The sequence below is a fragment of the Ictidomys tridecemlineatus genome, chromosome 11 (assembly GCF_052094955.1).
Source record: "Ictidomys tridecemlineatus isolate mIctTri1 chromosome 11, mIctTri1.hap1, whole genome shotgun sequence".
In the NCBI taxonomy this organism is placed as follows: Eukaryota; Metazoa; Chordata; class Mammalia; order Rodentia; family Sciuridae; genus Ictidomys; species Ictidomys tridecemlineatus.
In genome coordinates this window covers 53,530,683-53,553,701 of record NC_135487.1, presented here as the reverse complement: position 1 = coordinate 53,553,701, position 23,019 = coordinate 53,530,683, and the positions used below count along the sequence as shown (strand labels likewise).

At 40.2% G+C, this 23,019-nt stretch overlaps 1 protein-coding gene across 2 annotated transcripts in view; it reads left to right on the top strand.

Annotated features, from left to right (window-relative positions):
- The first annotated feature begins 3,257 nt into the window (after window positions 1–3,257).
- Wls (Wnt ligand secretion mediator) overlaps window positions 3,258–23,019 on the top strand; it is a 101,712-nt gene continuing 81,950 nt past the window's right edge. Inside the window, exon 1 of one of the 2 annotated variants that reach the window (XM_078026487.1) lies at window positions 3,258–3,629. In XM_078026487.1, the coding sequence (XP_077882613.1) occupies window positions 3,524–3,629 (106 nt within the window). In that variant the 5' untranslated portion in view covers window positions 3,258–3,523. The remainder of the gene's footprint in view (window positions 3,630–23,019) is intronic. The other variant, XM_005332358.3, reaches the window with a different exon arrangement.

Genomic DNA, 23,019 nt, shown 5'->3' with positions numbered 1-23,019 from the left:
CTTTCTGCTCTTCTGTGTTGTCATCTCTATAAATGAAGGTCCAATAGTCACTTTTAATATTTACAAAAACATAACAGAAATTGTAATTTTTAAAAACATTCATGGTGATTTTAGAGGTGAATGGGGTGATACCTTTCCTTACCCACCATAAAGGGTCACAGATAACATTCCATAACAAAAGACAAGTTAATGAGAGAAAAGCATAGCACATTCATTTAATCAAAATTTTAGTGACACAGATCCCTCAGACCAAAGACCAAAGATACTAAGGAAGCTCTTTGATTTTGAACATAGGTTCCATGAAGCAGGGGCAGCCATATAGAAATGTAATTAGACGAAAGGGACTGAGCTACCAGACATAGACAGAATGGGGAAGCCCAGCAAGCCCTGATCAGATTCCTCTCAATCTCTCAATAGTAGCATTTTCCTCTGGGGTTTGGGACAGAACCCTGGTGGAATGAGGGTCTTAATGTTTTTATGGCCAGTAATTTACACACAAAAAAGCAAGAGAAAGTTGGAGTAATATTTTTATGCCTGGCTTTGGGGAAAAAGGGTTCTGGTTTCTATGACCCACCTTGGGGAAGGGAATTTGTTTCTATGGTCTTGTTTTGGGGGAGAATGAGGAACTAAAGACTCCAAGGCATGAGAAAGGCAGAGAGAACTTGGTTCAGAGGCTGCTTCTGAGATCTTCCAAGGACATTTAATTAAAATACACAACCTTCCAGTGCTTTGGGATATTGTTATTGTTCATCGATGTGATGAATAATATGACAGGTGTCAGGACCTCACACAGTTTGACAATATTGGTGATCCCAGACAGGTCAGAAGCATGGATTTGCAATTAGAAATATCTTTGTTTAATAAAAATGTTACATAATAAGTGCCCCTTTAAAATATGGGACCACCTTTATGGGGAAAGAGCAACTCCCAACACTATTTCTTTAATTCTGGATAAGGAAATTGGAACCTAAGAAGTTAGGCCAGCTACTCTACAGAGGTATATTTGAGAGCAGAGTGGGTGGGAAGTGTTGTAGTAGTTGATAGAAAAATGAGTTGAGTTCACTGATCTTAAATAAATTAAACCACCCAAGACATTTCCTGTGGATCCAATTCTTGCTTGGAGTATATGTGGCATCATCTCTTGTTAAACAGTGAAATGTAGTATAAAATGGAGAATATATCTTGATACTGAATCTTATCAACTTTACTTTTGGGGGGAGGGGAGGTGGGGACCTAACCTCTGGTCTGGCATGCACTCTAAGCTACTTCCCTAGCCTTTCAACTTTATTTTTTTAAGAAGCCATTGGTATTAAAAAGAGGTTCTAACCCAAAGGCACCATTGTTATTCAAATGTGTGGAAATCAGCAGCTTGCCGAGATAAGAGCACAGAATATGGAGTTAACCAGCCCCAGAGGTGAGAAGGGTATACTTGATTCTCTGTTTTATGATACCCTGGAACACAGTCTATCAAAAAAAATTATATATATATAAACTTTTGAAAGATAAAGAAGGAAGACAAATCACCCACAATAGTATACCTCTGTTTGGAGAGCTGCTAAACACTTCCAACTTCTACTGTTAACAACAATTTCCCTTGCTTCTTACCTTTTAGAAAGCACATGGAATTGTCCAAAGCACAGATATTTAATCACTCTTCAGTGAATAACAACCAAACTGGGGTTTCTTCAGGACAAAGTCAAGTCATGGAATTTTGGTATCCTTGCATGCTAAGGAAAGCAAGCACTGAACATGTTCAGTGCTCAGTGAGTGACTGTTCAGATAAAGTATTGAGTCAAAGTCTGAATAAATAGCAACCAAGATTCAGAATTATGAAGAACTGCTAGAGTCCAAGGAGTGGAGGTTTTATACATATACAATATGTACTTATCTTAAGGAGTACCCAGTCTAGTAGCTGAAGGTAGAAAGGAACAAGTTTATTAAATGTGACATACATGGTTATCTTCTATAAAGGCAATGAAAGTTAAGGAACACAGTAGAGGAAAAGAGACTTGGAATAGCCTCCTGGCAGGAAGAGGGTGTGGACAGGGGAAAGGAGCCTGGTGGTGGAAACTCATTTTTGTGTCGAGGGGTGTTTACCAAGCCGAAGGGACTGCTGGGTAATGTGAGTTGTATTGGCCAAATAGACAGTTGATAAAACAGAGAAAAACCAGGGCCAGGAATTTAGACTTGATAGAGCAGGAAATCTCTTAAGACCACCCCACCCCTTTCCCTTGAAGTTATGTATAAATACAAATATATCTTCACAAAGAGGCAACAAACACTGCAGCTTAGTATATGTACCTTCTAAACCAACTAAGATTGTTTAGGCTTTTAAAATGCAAAGGCTTTAGGCTTGCTTTCACCTTCAATTATCCAATCCACAAGTTAATGGAGGACCTACCAGGGCTAGAATTTTGTTAGGCACCATGGGGAAGGGTGGTGCAAAGATGAACGAGCCTCAGTCTGTATCCCCCAGGAATTTACTGCTCAGTGGTGGAGACATATGTTTACACACGAAAATGTAAACGCAAAATTGGATTGTAGGGGGTTCAGTTCTTGGAGATACAACATGGAGGTGGTGTGGAAAATTACAGAGGTTTTTTAGAGGAGTTGGTTTTGGAATCAGTTTAAAACTGTGATGGAATAGAACATATGTTCTTTAAGACTCTGGAAGCCCAAGGGGTGGAGTAAGAAACAGTGGTCGGTTGGTCGTTGGAATGCTAGGTTCCACAAGGAGCGAGGGTGGAATTTAGCTGAGTATATATCCAGTAACAGAGGCTGGGACCAGGCAGAAGGAAGCTGAGCTAAGACTTTATTCCACATCTCTGTGTTCTGATTTAGCATCTACTGATTTCCTTTTTAAAAAAATTCTCTTCTTTTTTCCTAAAGAGAGTTCTAGCAGTTGGGGGTGGGGGTGGGGACCATTTCCTAAAGTCAATGCATGTTAGTTGAAGGTCTGCGAAGCGTCCGTGGGTGATTTAAATCTCGCACTTCAGGAGCCAGAAAAGGAAACGTGTGAGCGGTTGAGTAAGGGGCGCCCATGTAACTACAACAACAACAATATACCCACCAAGCTACCAGCCCTTGGCGGGACAGGCTGCGAGCCAGACCGGGGAGAGGGACGCCAGCGCAGGCCTGAGCTCGGATCCACGAACTGGCGGGCAAGGGGTAGTAGAAGAGAGGGAGGTAGGGAGGGAGGGAGGAAGCGCGAGAGGGAGGGAGGAAGAAAGGGAGGGAGGCGGCGTCATGTGATCCGCTTCCCTGCTCCTTTAAGCGTCCACAGGCGGCGGAGCGGCCACAATCACAGCTCCGGGCATTGGGGGAGCCCGATCCGGCTGCGCTGGGGGAATCCGTGCGGGCGCCTTCGGTCCGGGTCCCATCATCTCTGCGCTCCCGCACCCCTGAAGTTTTGCAGCGCCCAGAAAGGAGGCGAGGGAGGAAGGAGTGTGAGAGGGAAAGGAGCAAAAAAAGCACACCCTAAAACATTTATTTCAAGGAGAAAAGAAAAAGGGGGGGCGCAAAAATGGCTGGGGCAATTATAGAAAACATGAGCACCAAGAAGCTGTGCATTGTTGGTGGGATTCTGCTTGTGTTCCAAATCATCGCCTTTCTGGTGGGAGGCTTGATTGGTAAGTGCGAGAGCTGCAAACTTTTCCCCCTTTCTCTCTTTTCGGGCCCCTTCCCTCTTTGCCTCTTGGGCTACTTGTTACAGTATCACTGCCTTGCTTCTATGATCTAATTAGTCCGGCTATTGTGCTTAAGAAAGCAGAGCTCCATGGGGCTCTGTGGGGCACAATCCAGTCTAGTGGCTGGAGAAAAGGAGGGGAAAAAGTTTTGGCCTAGTTTCAGTATCCACTTGAAAGGCAGGAGGGGGGTGCGGGGGTGGGAATCTTAAGCATGGCGACGGATCGCGCGAGGAAGCTCTGGGTTACAAAGTTGATTGCTCCCCCCACCCCTGCTTTTTCCCGCGTTCCCCCCTTTTCCTCTCTGTTTCCTTCCAATCAGCTCCGGGAGGGCAACGTAATCGACTTTATTAGGAACAACAGAAGAGTCGGGAAACTGCGCCCAGCGCAAACCCGGAGCTCTGTTACAAGGCTGCGGTGGTTGCATGTGTAAATGCATTTGGTTGTCTCAGGGGGTGAAGGCTTGCACTTCGGGCCCCAATGTTTGTGCTCTCTGCTTCCTCGTTGCACCCCCCCACTCCACAGTCCGCGGGGGACTGGTTTGAACCGCGGGCTGGGAGGTGCGATGGGGTAAGAGTGGGTCGTAAGAGTCTTCGGCTGACCCAGCGGGAAGTTGGAGAGGTCAGAGGAGAAAAGCATATCGGAAAAGTTGCTTTTGGCCTCCTGTCCTCTCGAGAATTTCCCCTCCCCCACTTCTTAGAGTCCCGAGATCCTTGAGTCTGGAGCCTGGAGCCCTCTCCCTTGGCGCCTAGGAGGGCGTCTCCGCTCCCGCCAGGGCTCCCCGCAGGTGACAGCTCCTAAATGCCCCTGGCGACGGCGTCAGTCCTGGAGACCTCCGGTGGCATGCACCTCTCGGACCTCTTGGGGCCAAATTGGCTTCCGGGTTCGGAAGATCGTCTCACTCACGATCCACTTGAAAAAACCTCACTTTCTCTCACTGTCTCTCCATCACCATCCATCCTCCCGCCTCTTGGCACACTCGCGTCCCTTTCCTCTCAAGATTGGGACATCCTGGCACAAACTTCAGCGCCAACTTTGCAGCGGGCGCGGTTGCGAGGTTCAGTTCCCTTACTTCGAGGCTTTGTTAAAAACTTTGTCTAGTAGAGACTGTCCACAGAAGGGGTTTGTCTGCGCGTCCTTTTTTCCTGGAGCCGGCGCGACTTGAGGAGGAACTGCCTCAGGGCGCGGGCGGCCGCGCCGCAGGAGCTGCAGGGGTTTGGACACCTTCAGCCTTCTGAGTAGCGTTTTGTCTGCAGACCCGGGTTTGATGAGAGCAAATTACCGGGAGTCTGGTCCTGTTAATCACTATTACATCCGAGCTAATTATTTTAAACAAAGGAGAGTGGGAGAAGCTTCAGGAGGAGTGAAGTTCTTGGAGGAGCTGTGCCTTTCTGTGTGCACGTATCCACAAAGCGGAAAAGGCTCCGAGTTTTCCAAGCTCCTATCTTCAATGTGGGCTAAACAGCTTCTTTTTTGTTTCTGGAACACTCTGTCACACCACACGCACGCACACTTGCACACACGGGTTTGGCTTTTGTGTTTGGCTTCTTACAATCTCCATGTTTCCCTGTATTGGATTTTTCGAGGCCCTTAATACCTTCTCTGCTGGGAGCTGAAGACAGCCTTCTCTGTGCCCTCACAGTGATTATGCAGCGGTTACAATTACACCTCTTGTCTCCCTTGATGAGCAGTTGCAGTTAGATGCCATTGGATCTTGTGTGATTTCAGTGGCAGACCATAATTAAAATTTCTTGCACCTTGTGCTTTCAGAATTAAATTGGCCTATTATCCCTGTCTGACCTTCATCCTCTTTGAGGTTTTTGCACAAGCAGCGAACCATTACACATAGTTTCCAGGTGTTTGTTGGTGTGTGTTTCTTTTTCTAAAACTGATCTCTTGGGCTTGGAGAGCTCTTTATCCATGTAGTAGGTTTCCTTGGGCACTTTTGAAACTAGTTTGATTTCTGGAATCTTACTACTGTGGAGGAGATCCCAAGGCACTTTGAGTGTTTGTTGGGCATTAGAATTCCTATGGGGCCAGAACAGTTATTTGTTCAAAGCAGGGTTTGTCTGCAATAAGTAATGCCAAGAGTTATTTTCCCCCATAGAACCTGGTTAGTGACCATACTGGACAATATAAAAAAGGCAGGGGCAGGTTCTAACCATAAGTAGATTCACCTCAATTAATAAACTGCTTTAGTTCTAACTTGCCCTATAAAAGAAAAGTATCGATGCATAACATTTCTCCGGGAAATTGTAGAAGTTTACTGCTGCTTTCCTCCTTTCTCAATTGCAAAGTCTGTGTCCCAGTTCTGATGCCCAGTCCAAACAGATTGGATCCAGCCCACATTGATTGGTGTCTTAGCTTTTACTCTTGCTTTTGGGGTAGTAATTTATTTTCGCTCTTACACCAATCTAGGAACTTGAATATGGTATAAGACCCTTGGAAAATGAATATTAGCAAAAGGTAAGCCATATGTTTTCCCACTCCAGTTGCCTAAATTGGAAAGTAGACAAAACCAAGCACAGAACAGAAATGCAGCAAAGTGAACAGGTGGAATCAGTAGTTTTTTCAACAGTTTGAGAACTGGAAAGTCAAGGTGAAGTTCAGAAACCATCTCCTGTTCTCAGTGAGAAGAGAACTTCACTGCTCAATGCCACTGCTACTAACGGGGTCAGGTGTCCTGGGTGTGGAGTATTTTTTCTAAAATATCTGCAGTAGGCCAAATGAGAAAAGAAAATGTCCATTTTGAACTGGCTACAATATGTGTGGCAACTTAGGAAGGGAGGGTCTAAACATCAAAGCACCTGATTGGATTGGAAAGGTACCCCACAGTTCTACACAACACAAAAGTAAACAACCATCATTCCCCAACAGTAGTGACAAACCATGAGCCCCAAAGTGACCAAGCAAGTCTGTTAATCAATAGACTTGTGTCCTCATTGGTAGATAAATGAGTTTAAGGTCTTTATTTTTAAAGTTCTAATTGTATAACTCTTTTAGTATTCACAAGAGTTTTATGTTACATTTGGCCTGATGTTTGGTGCAGCCTTTTAGAATTGATGGAGAAAAACATTAGCCATAAAAGCAAATATGAGGAGTTGAGTTTTGGTTTAGCCAGATTAAATATACTCTTACCCCAGTGACCTTCTTCCTAAGTTTGTTTGTCTGTTGCTTGCTTTGTGTGTTAGGTTTTTTTTCTTCTTCTTCTTCTTCTTTATGCCAGTACCTATGTACTGCTACACATTGAATGGGATTTTGTAAAAAGGCTCTGAAATCAATATCTTATATGATAGAACTTAGGGTGTTTCTAAATTCAGTGATATATATCATGTTTTTGTGAAAACTTTGAGCCACTGTAAAAGTAGGCATCTGAATGTTTTCTTATTTATTCAGAAGTCTTCTTAAGTGACTAGTTTCTTCAGGTATGTAGAATTCATTTTAAACTTTAAGAACCCCTAAAGGAAAATAAGATATTTTAAAAGAAATAGCTTAATCTTGATCCTCCTGAAAAATAAGCTTGCAAAAAATTTTAAAATAATGTTCCTTTGCTTTCATGTTTGGTGAATTTAGTTCATGGAGAGGCAGCTTCAGGGGTTGGAAGGAAGAGGGGAAGGAGACCATGTCCCCTTCAACAAAAGTGCAGCCACTAAAAACTCATGAACTTGAATCCCTGACCTATTATGAGCAATTTGCTCAGTTTCAAATTAGTCATGTCTGGGGGATATGATGGTTGAAAAAGCAGGTCACTGTTCCACCTGTTCTAAGACTGTTCAGAGTGTGAAGATTGGAACTGAATGAATAGAAAATTATTGCATTGTTTCAAGCATACCCACGAATGGAAGGATTCCACACTTAAATCTCCAAATAAATATAAAAAAAATGCCAACTATTATTTCTTTATGAAGGGTCACTGTTTCTTTTAAAAACTTCACTTATGTGACTGGCTTTTTGTTTGTTTTGTAAAACTTGAGAAAATAATGTATATAACACATGCATACATGCATACACACACATGTAAAATCACTTTTCTCAAATGGTACATGGGTTTATCTACTCCTTTCAGTTATATGGCACATATTGAAATAGTTAAGTGAAAACTATTGATGGTCTTTATCTGGAAGTTGCAGAATTATGAAATTACAGTTAACTCAGAATGCATGTGTTTTACTCCTCAGTATATTTGATTTTAAGCTTGTTGCATTTAAAAAAAATTCACGGTACATCAATGCTGTTGTAATTCTGTAGTATTTAGGTATCTGGTGAGAATCTTGAAAAGCTCTAATTAATTGGTTTTTGGTTCATATTTGTCCACATATTTCTGTATTTGATTCTGTTTTTTATTTTATAAAATTTCTCATCTGACTAAACCATGCATTTTTTCTCTTTAGTAACTAGGTATTTAATGTAGTTTGTGAAAGTGCTATGAAAGCTCACAAATTCATTCTTTTTGAAAATGATAATTTTTATAGTAATCAAAATAACATTATTTGACTTTTAAAAAGCTAAAGCATCGTCTTGACTGCTGCAGTAAAATAATGCTTATGTGAACAGTCTCAAAGCTCTTTCATCTCTGTGTTCTTTCAGTACTACCTGTCTAGACTTCTTCTAGAACTTTCCTTTTCCTTACAAAAATAGGAAACAGTTCCTTGAGATCATAATATTATGTGTAGCCCTGTGAAGTTTTCAAGTCCTCTGCCTGGAATACAGGTGTGGACTTAAAGCCTTCCCTACCTAGTTGACATTTTACAATAGTACGACTTTTGAATTAAAAAAAATCATACAGACTGTGGAAAGAGTCTTACCTTATCTTCCTCAGGGTGATTCTACAGTGATTTAGGATTTGTTGAGATTTTATGAAGGTCGGTTGCTTAAAGCTTATATGTACCACTTACCTAATATGCAAAGTATTTATTAGGGCCTACTGTGTGCTCAGGATAGAGCTGCATGTTGACTGGGGTTAGAAAAGAAGGGCCTTAAAAACTGGTTAAGTTGGAAGAGCCAAAGGTAGGGAAGAGCCCCTTTTAATCTAAGTTTACCAGCAAAAGATGTCTTTTGCTGAAGTTTTCTAGCATTAAGATAATTTTCACTAATTAACTGAGAATTTGAAAACATATGAAATTGGAAGCCCTGCTAATTATACCATCAAATCATTATGTTAATATTTTATCTTTAAATAAATATATGAATAAAATTATATATATGTGTATGTGTGTATATATATAGTTTAACATGTGTTGAATGTGGACTGTCTGCCAAAATTTGTATATTATAATCCACAAATAGTCATGTCAAATTGGTATTTTTAAAATATTTTTTAAAGTTTTTTTAGGTGGACACAATATCTTTATTTTACATTTATGTGGTGCTGAGGATTGAACCCAGTACCTCATGCATGCTAGGTGAGCACTCTACCACTGAGCCACAACCCTAGCCAAACTGGTATTTTTATACCCATTTTACTATATGAGTATAGAAAGATTTAGTAAAAGATTGCCTAGCTTAGTTAGGGTTCATTTGTGATGGTAAATGGAGTCCAGCTATACAGACCAAAGCAGAGTCTCACCAAGGCTAATGGAGGACACCTTCTGAAGAGTTGGCAGATGCCAGTCTAACCGATTTATTACAGGTTCTAACCTGTCTCCATAATTGTGTGAATCATCCAATTGTCTGAGCAGCCAAGTTCATTAACCATAAAGTATTTTGAGATTTGCTACTTTAAGGAAGATGACTTGATTTTATTTTCCCTAGCTAGTGGTTTTAACATGTTTATGTAGTTACATAATAAGTCCGGACTTTTTCAAAGGAAAACAAGAGAAGGAATCAACTGAGGCTAGAGAGGGTTTCAGAGAGTCTGGATTGGCCGTGATGGTGGAGCAGTTGAGAGGGGAGCCTCTTGCTGAAAATTGAAAATTCTCTTTCCCAAAGGACAATTTTTTGTTTATGTTCACACCCATGCACAATAACGAAGGCATCCCAGACCAGAGGCTGTCAGGAGCAGCCATGCTGTCACCATGAATAGATACATCTTGTTCTGTAGGGGAGAAAATGCTGAGAGATTTTCTTCATTGAAAGATTTGCAACTCTCAATTACGGAGATACTATGAGAGCATGGAAGACAGGGAACATCGTTTAATGAAATGGGTCACATCTACTTCACATAGGTCTCATTTCTTCTCTGAGGTTGTGTGATGGTGAACTAAATGGACACATGTGCCAGATGTGGCACATGTGTCCAAAAGTGCTCAGAGGGGGATTGGAGAGGAAAGGAGGATCTTGGGGTACTGAAATTCTCAAACCTGAAGGTTGGACAATGTTTTCTGACTTTTCCTTTTTATAAAAGGACTAATGTAAAAAAATTGTTAAATTATAGAAAAGAGGAACACATATGTTTAGAATTCAAAAGCACTGAGATTTCTTAGCCATTTACTAATACTGTTTACTAACATCCAAAGGCCACATTCCACCTGTAATTGAAACTTGTAGGGGAGAAGAAGCAGTGGCCAGGGTGATGTCTGACCAGGAGCAGGATATTTGGCTCACTACCTTTGACACTTTAAGGACTTACACGTGAAAAAGCTTTTCACCCGTGTTGATTTGCTTAATCCTTATAACAACCCAGAGAAGCAGTTACAATGACTTTCTCCAATTTTCAGATGCATCTCAGGTTCATTTAAGGAAATTTCTGAGGTGACAGAGATAGTAAGAGGGCTGACCCAAGCCCCTGATCCTTGATTGAATTCTAAGCCATGCTCTTAAGCCTAATGGTGCTCTGCTCCCATTGTCCCTTCAGTTTCTATGGGAAACAAAGGGGTGAGTGTGATGAAATGATTCTACACAGATTAAATAGAAGATGAAAGCTCAGGCTACCCTTCTTCTGCTCCCACCCTCTTCCAGCCGAGCACTCCCATCACTGCATGATCACTGATCATTGACCTAGTTACTTTCTGAGCAAACAATCCCAGCTCCTAATACTTAATAACCCCCATGCCAGCCATTGTCAGTGTTGACTGGGGCTTGCAGGCCACGCTGGGGAAGGCTGAACCTGAGAACATCACAAGCCAACTCCCCCTAAAAGAAAGTATTACACACAGCTAAGGGTGGCTGGCCTTTATAATAGAAAATTGTTGAGACCATAAACCCATAGAACGGCCTTTGGCTTTAGCAGACACAGTAGGTCTAGATGGAACCATTGAAGAAAACAGAGGGCAACTCGGATGTGGACAGAAGATGGGCTCAAGAAAGGAAAAGTAAGGCCTTGGCAAACATAGGGACACCTTTTCAGGGCACATCTTGGGCTAGAATGTCTAAAACCTACTTCTGATGGCACTCACTCCCACCCAAACTGAGCTAGTATTTCCATCCACTATGCCTATTTATATCCTGGGTCTTGAAGCACATTTCTTCTCCCCCTTTCTCTACTTACTCCATTCTTTTAGTATTCCTTGTCAAATGGTGTTCTTTTATCCCTCACACGAATTATAGGATCTTCTTAAAACTTCTGATTAATTCTCTGGGTTAGTTCAGGGGCTTTACAGATACACATTTCCAAAAAAGCAGAAGTAATTGAAAGAAAAGGCCATGGCCACCAGCCTTTGTTTTGGCTAGGCATTGCAATTTTTCTTTAGAAAAAAGGTAAATGGTCTGAAAATAGTTGACTCAGTTTTCTCCAAGCCCTAGATAGCACCAAGTTCATGAAAGCTGATTGGAGGCAGTTAACTGTTGCCTGCATCCTGGCGGATCCCTCCCAAAGGGAGAATTCCTGGTCTCCAGACAATGTCATGTGACTGGGACTCTGCAGGCAAAGTGTGGGCTTGATGATGTCAAATAAGGCACCAAACTTCCTTGACTCCCTTTCTCAACAGTGACATGGAAGGAGGAGCCTTCCATCTCATGGAGGGTTGCAGAAAATTACATATTCCCAGAATCTACCCCAAAGGACTTGGCACATGTTGGGATATCTCCTTGAACAAGGCCTACCAGCGCTGTGATCTCCAAATCACTTTTGAGTATCACCATCTGCAAAACCCCATTTCTCTTCCTTTTCTTTCTCTGGCCTTCTTTGCTTTAAGATCATGACATTGTTTGTTATCTATTCTTTTCCTTCCTTAAGTCACCACCACTTTATCAAACACTCCACGTTGGTGAATCTATGGAGGTAGAAGGAATGAGAATGACCCAAAGCATTAATAGGTTTGGTTTTGAAATTCATGGAGGGCATCCTGCTTTCTAATATAAATGCTGATGTTTTATCCAAACATCTCATTATGGGTCTTCCAAAAAAAAAAAGGTGGATATTAATATCATTGCAGGGAACTAATAAATTACATAAGACCAAATTGTTCTCCAAAAGCATGCACACTTAACTCCCAAAAGAATCCCTCCTGCTTTTACTTCGGGTCTATCTATTGCTTTTGCTTTATATATGATTTTAATAAAGGTGTGTGTTTTGTTACTCTCCATGAGTGCAGCTGTGTGGGTCCTCTGAATCTGTACACTTTGGTGGTGTTTGGCCTGAATAGAAGCTGTGGAGCTTCTCGGTGTTAAATTGTAAAGATGAAAGGGCCTCTGAAACCATCTTGTTCCATCTCATTTTAGCAGGATTCAGAGTCCAGGAAAGGGAAGTAACTGAGTTCACAGGATTAGAGGCTGAGCCATGGTTTGGACTCAGGCCTGATGCCAGCAGTGCTCCAAAGGTTCATCTCCTTCTGGGTTTCTGCCTGGAGGTCATCTGATTTCTGTCTGAGGCTCTCACGGAGTTAATATGCAGAAAATTCCCAACTAATGCTTCATACAGCTTGATTGACTTTTCTGTTACAGTGCTGAAAAATAAAATAGTAAAAACTTCGTCTTTTCCCTTTTGTCTTTGTATACTTATGATTCTTAGCTAATAACAGTGTTACTAAATTCTATGTGGATTTTAAAGGACTCTAAGGAATTAAAAAATCAAATCAAAACAAAACAAAACAAAAACCCTGAAGTCCTTCCTTGCTTGCTGAGGGTGTGGTACATTCCCTTCTTCCTGCTTGGGGGAATGTTGTAAATTTAAAACTTAAAAAAAAAAAAAAAAGAAATAAAATAAAACCCAGACATGTAATATGGGGAAGAAAAACAGATGTGTAGTATGGACCTTATGTATGTGTTTGGTTTTAAGATTTTTATCATTCTGCAGCTTCCTTGACTAAATATCTATGACTGATTTTTGTCCTTTTGGAGGAGGTTTGTGCAAGCATAATTCTGAAGTTGTGAATTTGAGGGAATGTTACATAACTCTACATTTGGGGGTTTGACTTATATATAAAAGAAGCCACAAAATCCCTCTTCCTTTGTCTCTGCCCTTTCTTAACTCTGAAGGTAACTGCAAACAGAAAACTCAGATCTGCCAAAATAGGGTTTAAAACATTGAGGGCCTCAGCCATTGCAACTGATAAGCACATATGTGTGATTTGAGAGGTGCAATCACTATGCTGTAAATCCGCCCCCCCTTTCTTTTGGTTGAAATTCAACAGTCAGAAAATATTATGTTCTTCTGCACTGTCTAATTTAGCTGAAATGAAATCTTGGCTTTCAAGTCTCTTTAGCATGCTTGCCTTCAGGTGATCACAACCAAAATGTTGGGTTCCATAGTTTATTAAATCCAGCCCTCTCTCAAAGCAGTTCAGGCCATTTGAGGTCTGGTTCTTTTTACTCTGGTTCTTATATGTTTTATCTGCTCTCATTTAGTCTGTAACTCGCCCCAGAGTGGAATCCTCCAATGTGGAAAGGACACGTCCCCACATTCTTTTCTCTGTAATCTTGAGCTAGTTCTGGCTTGTGTGAACCAGCCTGCTGCATTAGTCCCTGCGTGTCTGGGCTAAGGAAGTTGTAGATAAGATTTTTGCTGAGACTTTGAACAGACTACACGGGGGGGGGGGGGGGGGGCTTGTTGTCACATCTCTACTGAGAAAGATTTTGGTGTGTGTGTGTGTGTGGGGGGTGTTGGCTATGACAGGCACCTGTGACACCCTTGATTTCACAGAGGGGCTCCCCCCCACACCTGATTTCACAGTATTTGCAGGTGCATGAACCTGCCAGTGTTAAATCCCCGGCTCCATTCTTTGAACACGCCTAAACAAAACAGTTTCACTGTATGAGAACATGGTATTTCTGGGTGGTAACTGATGAAAGAGGAGGAAAAAAAAATCCACAAAAACAGGATAGACAATTTGTAGATTAATTTTAAACTAACAGGACACTAAGGTTATCTTTTAATTAGAATTTGTTTCTTTCTTTCTTTTTTTTTTATAGTTATCAAAGGAGTTTCTGTCATTAGCTTCTTCCCCTGCCCTACCTACTTGTTAAAAAAGGGAAAGAAAGAAAATATGGTTTGGAGGACCATGAGCAGGATGATTGGGATTTTTACAAAGCCAGGTTTAGCATATATGTGAGACAGTTTTTTTTTGTTGTTGTTTGTTTTGTTTTGTTTCTGGATTGGGATGGGACAGGGTATTTGTATCAGCTCTGTTCAGGGACATTATGAACTCTTCCCCCTAAGCAGGATGATTACAGCAGTTTTGATAAGTACCTATTGATGACTTAGGCATATTATAGAATTCCTAGGATATAGTCATTCCACAGCAAAGTGTTGGCTGAAGGTTTTCCCTATGATGGTTTTGGTTCATTGAAAAACTTACTAATCCTTCCATTCAGAGTGATCAGATCTCTAACTTCAGGAATGTCATTTTATCAATGGTAGTAATCCGATTTGTCTATTTGTTATCAGACTTGCTTTGTAACCTAGAAAAAGCATTTATATGCAGGAACCTCAGTTTCTTCATCTAAAAAATCTGTTCCACAGGGAGTTTGTGGATTAAAATGAGAGAACAAGTCAGGTGCTTCATATGTGCCTGCTTAATTAGAGCAGCCTGTGTAAGAGAGCCACTTCCCTAAATTAGAAGTTGCCACTAAGTAATTTTTTAATATCTATATTAATAGATAGTTTTGAGTCATTCTGTGTCTGTTAGATCCATCACAGATTATTTGTGCCCCTTAATGGATTAGATCAAAATAGAAACCTAGCCATCCTGCTTGATGACCTTCCTATTGGTATAATCTATGCAAACCAATAGTGCAAGAAGCACATTATTCACTTATTTGGTAAACTGGAGTCACTAATTTACTTTTTCCTTTAGTTAGTGGTAGTTTCCAAGGAGCTGATTTTGAATCTTAAACTTTCACCTTTTTAAATTCTGAGCCTGTGTTTATGGCTACTTATAGCATAGAAAACCCATGCTAGCAAGATTTTTTAAATGATTATCACTCACTATGTGGAAGAGATCTATTTTGTCTCTGCTGCAAAGTGAATCCCAGTTGTCCTTTTATTTAATATTATGAAATTGGAGTCATTATCCACTGGGGAAATTTTTTTCCTTCTAGACATAAAATACATGACAAAGACCTTTGAAAGTCAAACTTTGAGGAAAAACTGATGATCTTTTGCTTATAAAATATCAACTGGGCTGGGGATGTGGCTCAAGCGGTAGCGTGCTCACCTGGCATGCATGCGGCCCGGGTTCGATCCCCAGCACCACATACAAACAAAGATGTTGTGTCCGCCGAAAACTAAGAAATAAATATAAAAAAAACTCTCTCTCTCTCTCTCTCTCTAAAAAAAATTATTAAAATATCAACTGTTGCAAGATTAACTAGAGATTTAGTGCTATATGAGAAACAAAAAATAATGATGAAAATCTAACCTCTTAAAAAACTGTAAGCTACATGAGAACAAGAATGGTCTGATGTGCTCACCAGTATCTGGAGTTGTTATCCCCGACCAGTGCAACATAAATACCCAATAATATTTGTTGAAGAAAAGCATAGATAAATGCCTTGCATTTTGGACTTATCACAGAGGTAGTTACAATGCTTCAACTGCTCTACCCTAAAATTTGCAATGCTAAATTCCAGGCGATTCTTTTACTATTTAAGTGAGGAGAGGGTTCTTATTTTCATTTGACCACTCAAGATAGTCCCACTTCTTGGTGTGAATGCTTATTATTGTCGCACAACTTTTGGAGTAGGAAAGGGAACTTTTGATATGTTGTGAAAACTAAGACTCAGAGAAGACCTGGCGAAGGAATAAGATTCACACCCAGCCTCCTGATCACTAGTAGAGGGATTCATTCCTTCTGCCTGCTGTTGTGCTAATTGTTACTATGTCTGATCTATATATTTTAGTCTTTACTTGGCCATAAAAGCAGAGAATTGCCTGTGGCTGGTTGGTGAAGTTTAGTGGGAGGAAGGGAACACCCACTGGTGCACATATTTCCAAATTTTGACTATTCAAATGTAAATGTTGAAGGATAAGGGAAATTTCGAGATTTATGATCTTTAAGTAGCAAATATATTTCTTTGGCTGCATGAAGGCTTTTGAAGGAACTTCTTTTAGAAGACTGTAATTTTACTATGAACTCTTAAAAAATGAAAAACTCATTTTTCTGTTTCCCTTCTAAGAACTTTGTAGATTTATTTATGGTTGTTCTTAGAGACCAATAATGTGTGTTTATGATGTCAGCTTTTATAAATGCTCTTGATATCAAGAAAATGTAATATGTGCACATAACCACCTCTGCATTCCATTGTGTTCAGCTTGCATATCTGGTGGGTGGAATGAATTCATCCACACATTCCTTCAGGTGCCCAAATGGTACTGAAGCATGCTGTGTCGAATATGTGCCTGCAAGCAAGGAGACACTACAAGTGGAGCCAGGCAGAGGTGCCAGGCAGGAGCAGAGTAAGAAACACATGTGTCAGCTTGAAAGAGAAGGAAGCAGAAGCCAAGGAGAAAGCTAGACTTCTTTCCTTGTCAGACCTTCCAGCTAGAGGTGCAAGTAATGGGATAGGACACTGAGGTGGCACAGAGTGAGGGGCATGGGTGGTAGAGATGGAGAGAAAACAGAGACTTGCAAAAAAGATACTATGCAATCCCTCCTTTAAAATGATGACACTTTATTATTTTATTTTATTTTACTATGGGCCCATCATTGTTCTAAATACTGGTTAAAACCAGTCCAAGCGATGTGGATGGTTCCACTGCCTGAGTTAGGGAAGATTGCTTGTTTGACTTTAAAATCTAGTGAATGGAAACAGATATTTTTGGTTCCCTCTATTTATATTTTTGAACAAGACTACAATGAAGTAATTAAAAACAAAGAAAATAGAGGAGGAGAAATCCTTCTGAAATTCACCATTTTAATAGAATAATTCCACTACATTCTTATCCCTTTAACTTTGGTGACAGAATATTCCAATTTTATATAAAAGAAATGCAAACGCCTTGCTTAACAGAGGCTCAGAAGTTTATTGTTTGTGCTGCTTCTACCAGTTTGTGTGTTTACTTTGGAAAATCAATCATCAGTTCCTCTTCTTTTCCTTCTAGCCTTCTAGGCTCTTCTCTACTACTTAAGATTGCTATTGAGCCATTGAACCATGGGAAATTCATTTCCAAAATCTGCTTAATTGCTGTGAGGCTTTTAATTTGTTCTGGATGATGGTGCTAATGTCTGGGAACTGGGACTGAAGCCCTCTAAAGTTGTTAATTTAATCAACCGCTGTGCCCTTGCCATGCCTAATGAAGGGGGGCAACCAGATCCTTCACACAAAGAGGCTGGGTCCCTCCTGACCAAGATGAATAACAGAGGCCCCACAGTTAGGTTGAACACTTGGGGCAAATTACCAGGGTGTCAGTCCACATTATCCAAAGCCCAGGGTTGTGTGTCCCCAAATAATTATTGAGCAGGTTTTTATGTAGGACCTTCTAGTTTTAAGGCAGGGTTTGTGTGTGTTCACACCTGCTAATCTGCAAAATTCTTTAATCAGTGAGGTTCTGTTGTGGCTTTTGTCTATAATCTGTAATATCATAAACATCACCCCCAGACTATTGATATTCCCGTTAACCACTAAAGTTTTCCATGGAGAGACTGGTGAAAGCTGGCTCTGTCCTCATGATAAATTAGCTTGTTTATTCCTCTTCTGCTTATTTCTATCCTGCTGTTGGTTAGTGTAATGAAGCAGAAGTCCATTGTGTGTGTTCATTGGGTAGCGATCCTCTGGCACCAAAGGGGGTAATTGAGTAGAAAGGCAGAATGCTGTTGGTGCATGGGAGAAGTTAACACCACGTGAGGTCACCAGGCTTCAAGCTTTAATCAATGTGGACACAATGCAATTGAGATTTTGAAAAGGGTTTGTTTATAGTGTGAGAGTAAGGGTCAGTAGTTAATTTGAAATGCTGTAGGTGTGTTTTCCTTGAACCAAGAAGGTACAGAGCATGTGTCATAGAGGATTGTAAATATCCTCAAGGGAGGGATGTAATTGGGGTGGAGGTTTAAAAAGAAGGGCATTGAAGAACTTTGGCATACTTATTATTGACCCATCCATGTTTTATTTAAAATTTTAACAATCTTTAAAATGAGGAGCTATAGAAGACATACTATACAAATGGATAGCATAGAGGCACAGTCCTACTAAGAAAGAACTTTTTAATTACTATTATATTTTTTAGCAGTGATTGCCTTTTAGAAGTTATTTGGAGTGGTATAATATATTGCAAGTAGGAGTACTGTGTGCTAACTCTAAAAGAGTACTCATTTTCAGAAGTTTACATCTTTTAGGATTTTTCATTGTCATGGCTTGAATGAGACGGGAAAACCATTAACTCTATATTTGTCCACAGGGCAGTCTTTCTCCATTTTAGGGTTCTAGTCTATGCCGGGCACATCTGTCTTCTTCTGGGGTTATTTTTGGCATTTCCCCCCGTTATTTAATTATCTATATTTTAACATCTCGTTAGTCAATTTGAAAGTTAGCAAGAACCTGCTCTGTTGGTACAGGGAGATTTTGCAAGTGAGCATCCAGTTTTGAGAAATGACTGCAGGAAAAGAACGTGGAGGTTATGGAGAAGCCAAAGGCTTGCCACAGGCGCTCTGATGCTTTGTCGGGTGACTGTTACATGTAGGCAGTGCATTTGATATTCCTGATACCTCACATTTGTATAGTGCTTTTATCCTTCTTCAAAGTACTTTGGTAGAAATCATCTCATTTGATCTTACCAACAACACTCTAAGATAGGCCAGTCCATCAGGGATATTCACATTTTAAAGTTATGGGAACTAGATGAAGCGTTAATAGGTTTTGTTTGGGAAGGCAGTAGATTTGTTTATGGGAGGAAGAACTGGAGATTCTGAAGATTAATTGCTACACAGTGAAAGGCTGAAGAAGAAGAAGAGACGTGTTGTTTTTTTTTTTTTCAAAAATATAAAGTTATTTGTTACAGAAATCATGTCTATTAACCAAACATTGCATTCCATTTTTGAGCAGTCTTCTAGAACAAGCAAATGCTGTCTGTGATCCATTCCCTTCACCTCTCTCCATGTAACACTCAGCTGCTTCCATGAGCAATGGTTAAATGTTTCTTTACATATTTGTTTGATAAATTGTAGCCCGATGAGGATATCCAAATGTTTTGTTCTTTCCTTGGGTAGAATCTGGTTCTTTAGAACTTTTAATAAATCTTACAGGAGAAGCCAGAGAGCTCTGGGAGACAAGGGGCAAGCTAATTTCCTAGGGTTAGCTAGTTAGTGATGCTCTCATCTCGTCACTGGTAATTCCTTAGCATTGGACTTTCTTAAGTAAGATGCAATACACATGCATTGGAAGGCCATTTTTGGTGTTGGTATGATGTCTATAGCAAACATATCATGATTAAATTGCTTAATCTCCTCTTTTTGAGTTTTTAAAATATTTCCAGTTTGGAGGCTATTATAAAAAAAATTGGGAAAACTTTCCTTGTAGTTTTTATTCACATTCTTATTTCCTTTGCAATTTTATTTCTGTGAATATATCTTTTAAGATTTTGATGATTAATGATAGTCACCAGTAAGCCTCTCTCCCAGTCTGGGAGTGTCTACCTTCCTACCTCTTGGCCAATACTGGTCATTGCTTAAATTTTTAAAATTTTTGCCAATGTACGACAACATTTTATTTTTAACCGGTGCTTTCCTTTAATTGTAAGGAGGAACCTCTTTCATTTGGTAACCTGTTTGGTTGGTTCTTTCCTTTAATATCCTGTTTTCAAAGTTGATCATTATAATAGTTCAACATCTTGGATATTAAGAAAAGAGAGAGGGTTTATTTGTGAGGATGATTTCAAGTTTGGAGGGACGGGGATCTGTCCAGTATTTATTCAACCTATCTGTCTTAGTAGCAGGATAATCTTTCTGGGAAACTTCTTTTCCTTATCTCAGTCCTAGTGGCTTCCAAAACTTTTTAACTTCTGTTTTAGTGGTAGGCATGTGACCAAGCCAAGTGCTGTCCACAGCGGACACATGACTCAAGTTCATCTAATCAGAGTGAATTCTGAGATAGGTATGGAAGCTACCAGGAAGGGACCTTCTCTCTCTTACTGAATATGAACTCTTGAGAATATGACCTGGAACTGCTGGAGTTCTTCCAGTGAAACCTGAGAATGAAGCTAATAAAATATAAGGTAGAATTCAATGACTGGAGAGAAGTAAGATCTGTTGACATAATTTGATTTCTCAAATTAACCACTAGAAGACTCAGACTCTGGACATTTTTTCAGTTTCATCTTATTGACTGATGGATTGATTGATGATGGATCGATTTTTGCTGAAGCATCTTGGAGCAGTTTCCTGCTTCTTGTAACCAAAAGAGACTGAGGCATTTACTATGTCTTCTGTCTGAAGATAATTTGGTGGAAGCCATACCTGTATTGCAGACATTGTATCTGGATAGGTCTTCTGTAACAAAAATAAAATCAGTTATAGAACCAACCTCTGTGAAGCACAGCACTTCTAATTAGAGCAGTATTTGAAATGGTATGTGTATGTTTGTATGCATGAATCTGTTCAGGGACCTCTGTTGAACACCAAGTGGCTAGTGCAGATCATTAGTGACAATTCCTGGAACTTGGCTAGGCTGCCAACTTTGAAGCAAAGCTCATTGCACCACATGTTCCTGTTGGGCTGGATGTCTGTGAGATGGATGGCCACAGGATGTCCCAGCAGCTGAATTGAGGTTCTAGAAGACAGAAGAGAAGCTTTAATAACTGACCAAGCCAAGCAGTATTTCTGGGGATGGTTGGAAATTTAATTAGATGTCATGATGATTCTTTTGAGGTTTCTATAGGACATCATCCAGAAGGCTGTGAGGCAGAACAAGCAATGAGCCAGCATGTGTTACTACAGTTCCTGAACTGGGTTAGCGGTGAGCTACAGAAGGGGTACACACATGGAGATTGCCTTTAGTGCAACTGAAGTTTGATTCGAAAAAAGATTAATAAAATAAAATAGGTGCAATAGACTAAAAGTTTTAAGCATGTTTTAAATTGGATAGAAAGATATTTTTGAATAATGAGTTTAACACAGACTTTTAGAGTATGGGTGATCATTTAAAGGATAACTACCCCCAACCCCTGGCATACACTGTTAGGGATCAAACCCAGGGACTCCTGATTAAAATTTTATTTCAGATGGTATATCTTACCACTCTGCTAAGTTCTAGCGAATATAAAGAGGCACAAGTGCCAGACATGGTAGCACATATCTATAATCCCAGCAACTCTGGAGGCTGAAGCAGGAAGATTGCAAGCTTGTGTCCAGCCTCAGCAACTTAGTGAGACCCTGTCTGAAAATAAAAAGTAAAAAGGGATATAGTTCAGTGGAAGAATACCTCCAAGTTCAATTCCCAGTACCAAACAACAACAGACACAGGACATGATAACCTGCTCGTCTGTGGTATCATGGAAAGAAAGCACTGTATGTGAAATTATTGAGTTTAGATCTCCATCAGGGAATCTGCCACTTGTCAACCATCAGACTAAGCATGCTTTCAGTGTCTATAACCAACTATAGAGCTGTAAGCTTAAAGAAAATAATGTATATGAAGCACCTATCTTTTACAATGGATCAAAGACAGATAAGGTGGAATGATTTTCAGAGAGTAGACAAGCAGGGCATGTAAAAAAAAAGACAAAACACCAGCAGCAAATGATGAAAGCATTAGGTAATAATATTTGAGTACATAGTATGCACCAGGCAGTGTGCTAAGTGTTATAGGTACATTATTTCAACTCCCTGAATTGGAATTAGACTCATTGCCTAATTTGCTGTTTTTATATTTAAAGTTCTAGAGAAAGTGAAGGATCCTTACAGCACTGATTGGACTTCCATAACCTTTTTAATTATATTTCTTTGAAAATCCTCTCTTCTAAAAGCAGTAAAGTTTTCCAACCCAAGACTGGAGGTGGCTGTAAATTGACCAGAAGGTTGACAAGTCCCTGTAAGGGCTGGCATTGTGTCACTCATTGTGGGCAAATTCATTCAGTTTAGGGCCTCTGTCTTTATTTCCCTTTGTGAACTCTTCTGCCAAATGTCCCATCGTCCTTTGTTGAGATGAGGTCCTGCTCGTCCTGTCTGCTTTCAGGACATAAATGTTTTAGGAACTCTCCACAGACTGGCTGGATTGTCTGTTGGGACTGTGAACAGATTGTGTGGGTGATGAGACAAGTAGGAAAAAACTCAGCCATCATAAAAGGGGGGAGGAAAGCTCTTTCTCTCAGAATGGAGCTTGGACACAAAGGGAACTTCGTTAATCATGCCTCCTTTGTAATCAGAACGGGGAGGCATTTTTAAAACCACTACTATTTGGTCTACTGTCTCGTCTGAGTTAAACCAACTGTGCAATAGCTAATCGAGGGGTTAAAATTTTCCCAGGGGCAGCCAGACAGAATCAACTTCACTTGAGAAGTGATTCAAAAGCAAGTTAAGTTATGGTATCGGGCTCCTTGCAAATATGGTGCTGAGCTAGTAGGTTGCCCTTGTCCAAGATCTACGTGGTGGCCAATTTATACTGAGAGGAATGAGTTTTCATGGGATTTGCTCTATTTGGGAGTTTTAATGAGTTTACCTGATTTTAGTCACTTTTCACTAAGTTCCTAAAACAAGCACACATTGGAAAATCCAAGCATCTGAACTTACTGAGCAACCTTGGGCGATTTGTTTAATCTTTCTGTAGTTGCGTTCTTAGAAATCAAAGGAGGATAATAACCTTTGGTACCCACTTAATGGGTGTTATGTAAAATAATGAGACTGTAAATGCTTTGAATGCCCTGGAGATGAAGAGATAGGAACAATTCTCTTAAGTATAATTCACATTTAATATGGAAAGATGAATCCATATAGTGTTTTGATGTTTTTTTTTTTTTAAGGAAAACCAGTTATTCTTTCAGAACCTCTCTTATGCAAGGGAGGTTATTAGAGGTTGACTTTGCAACAAGTTA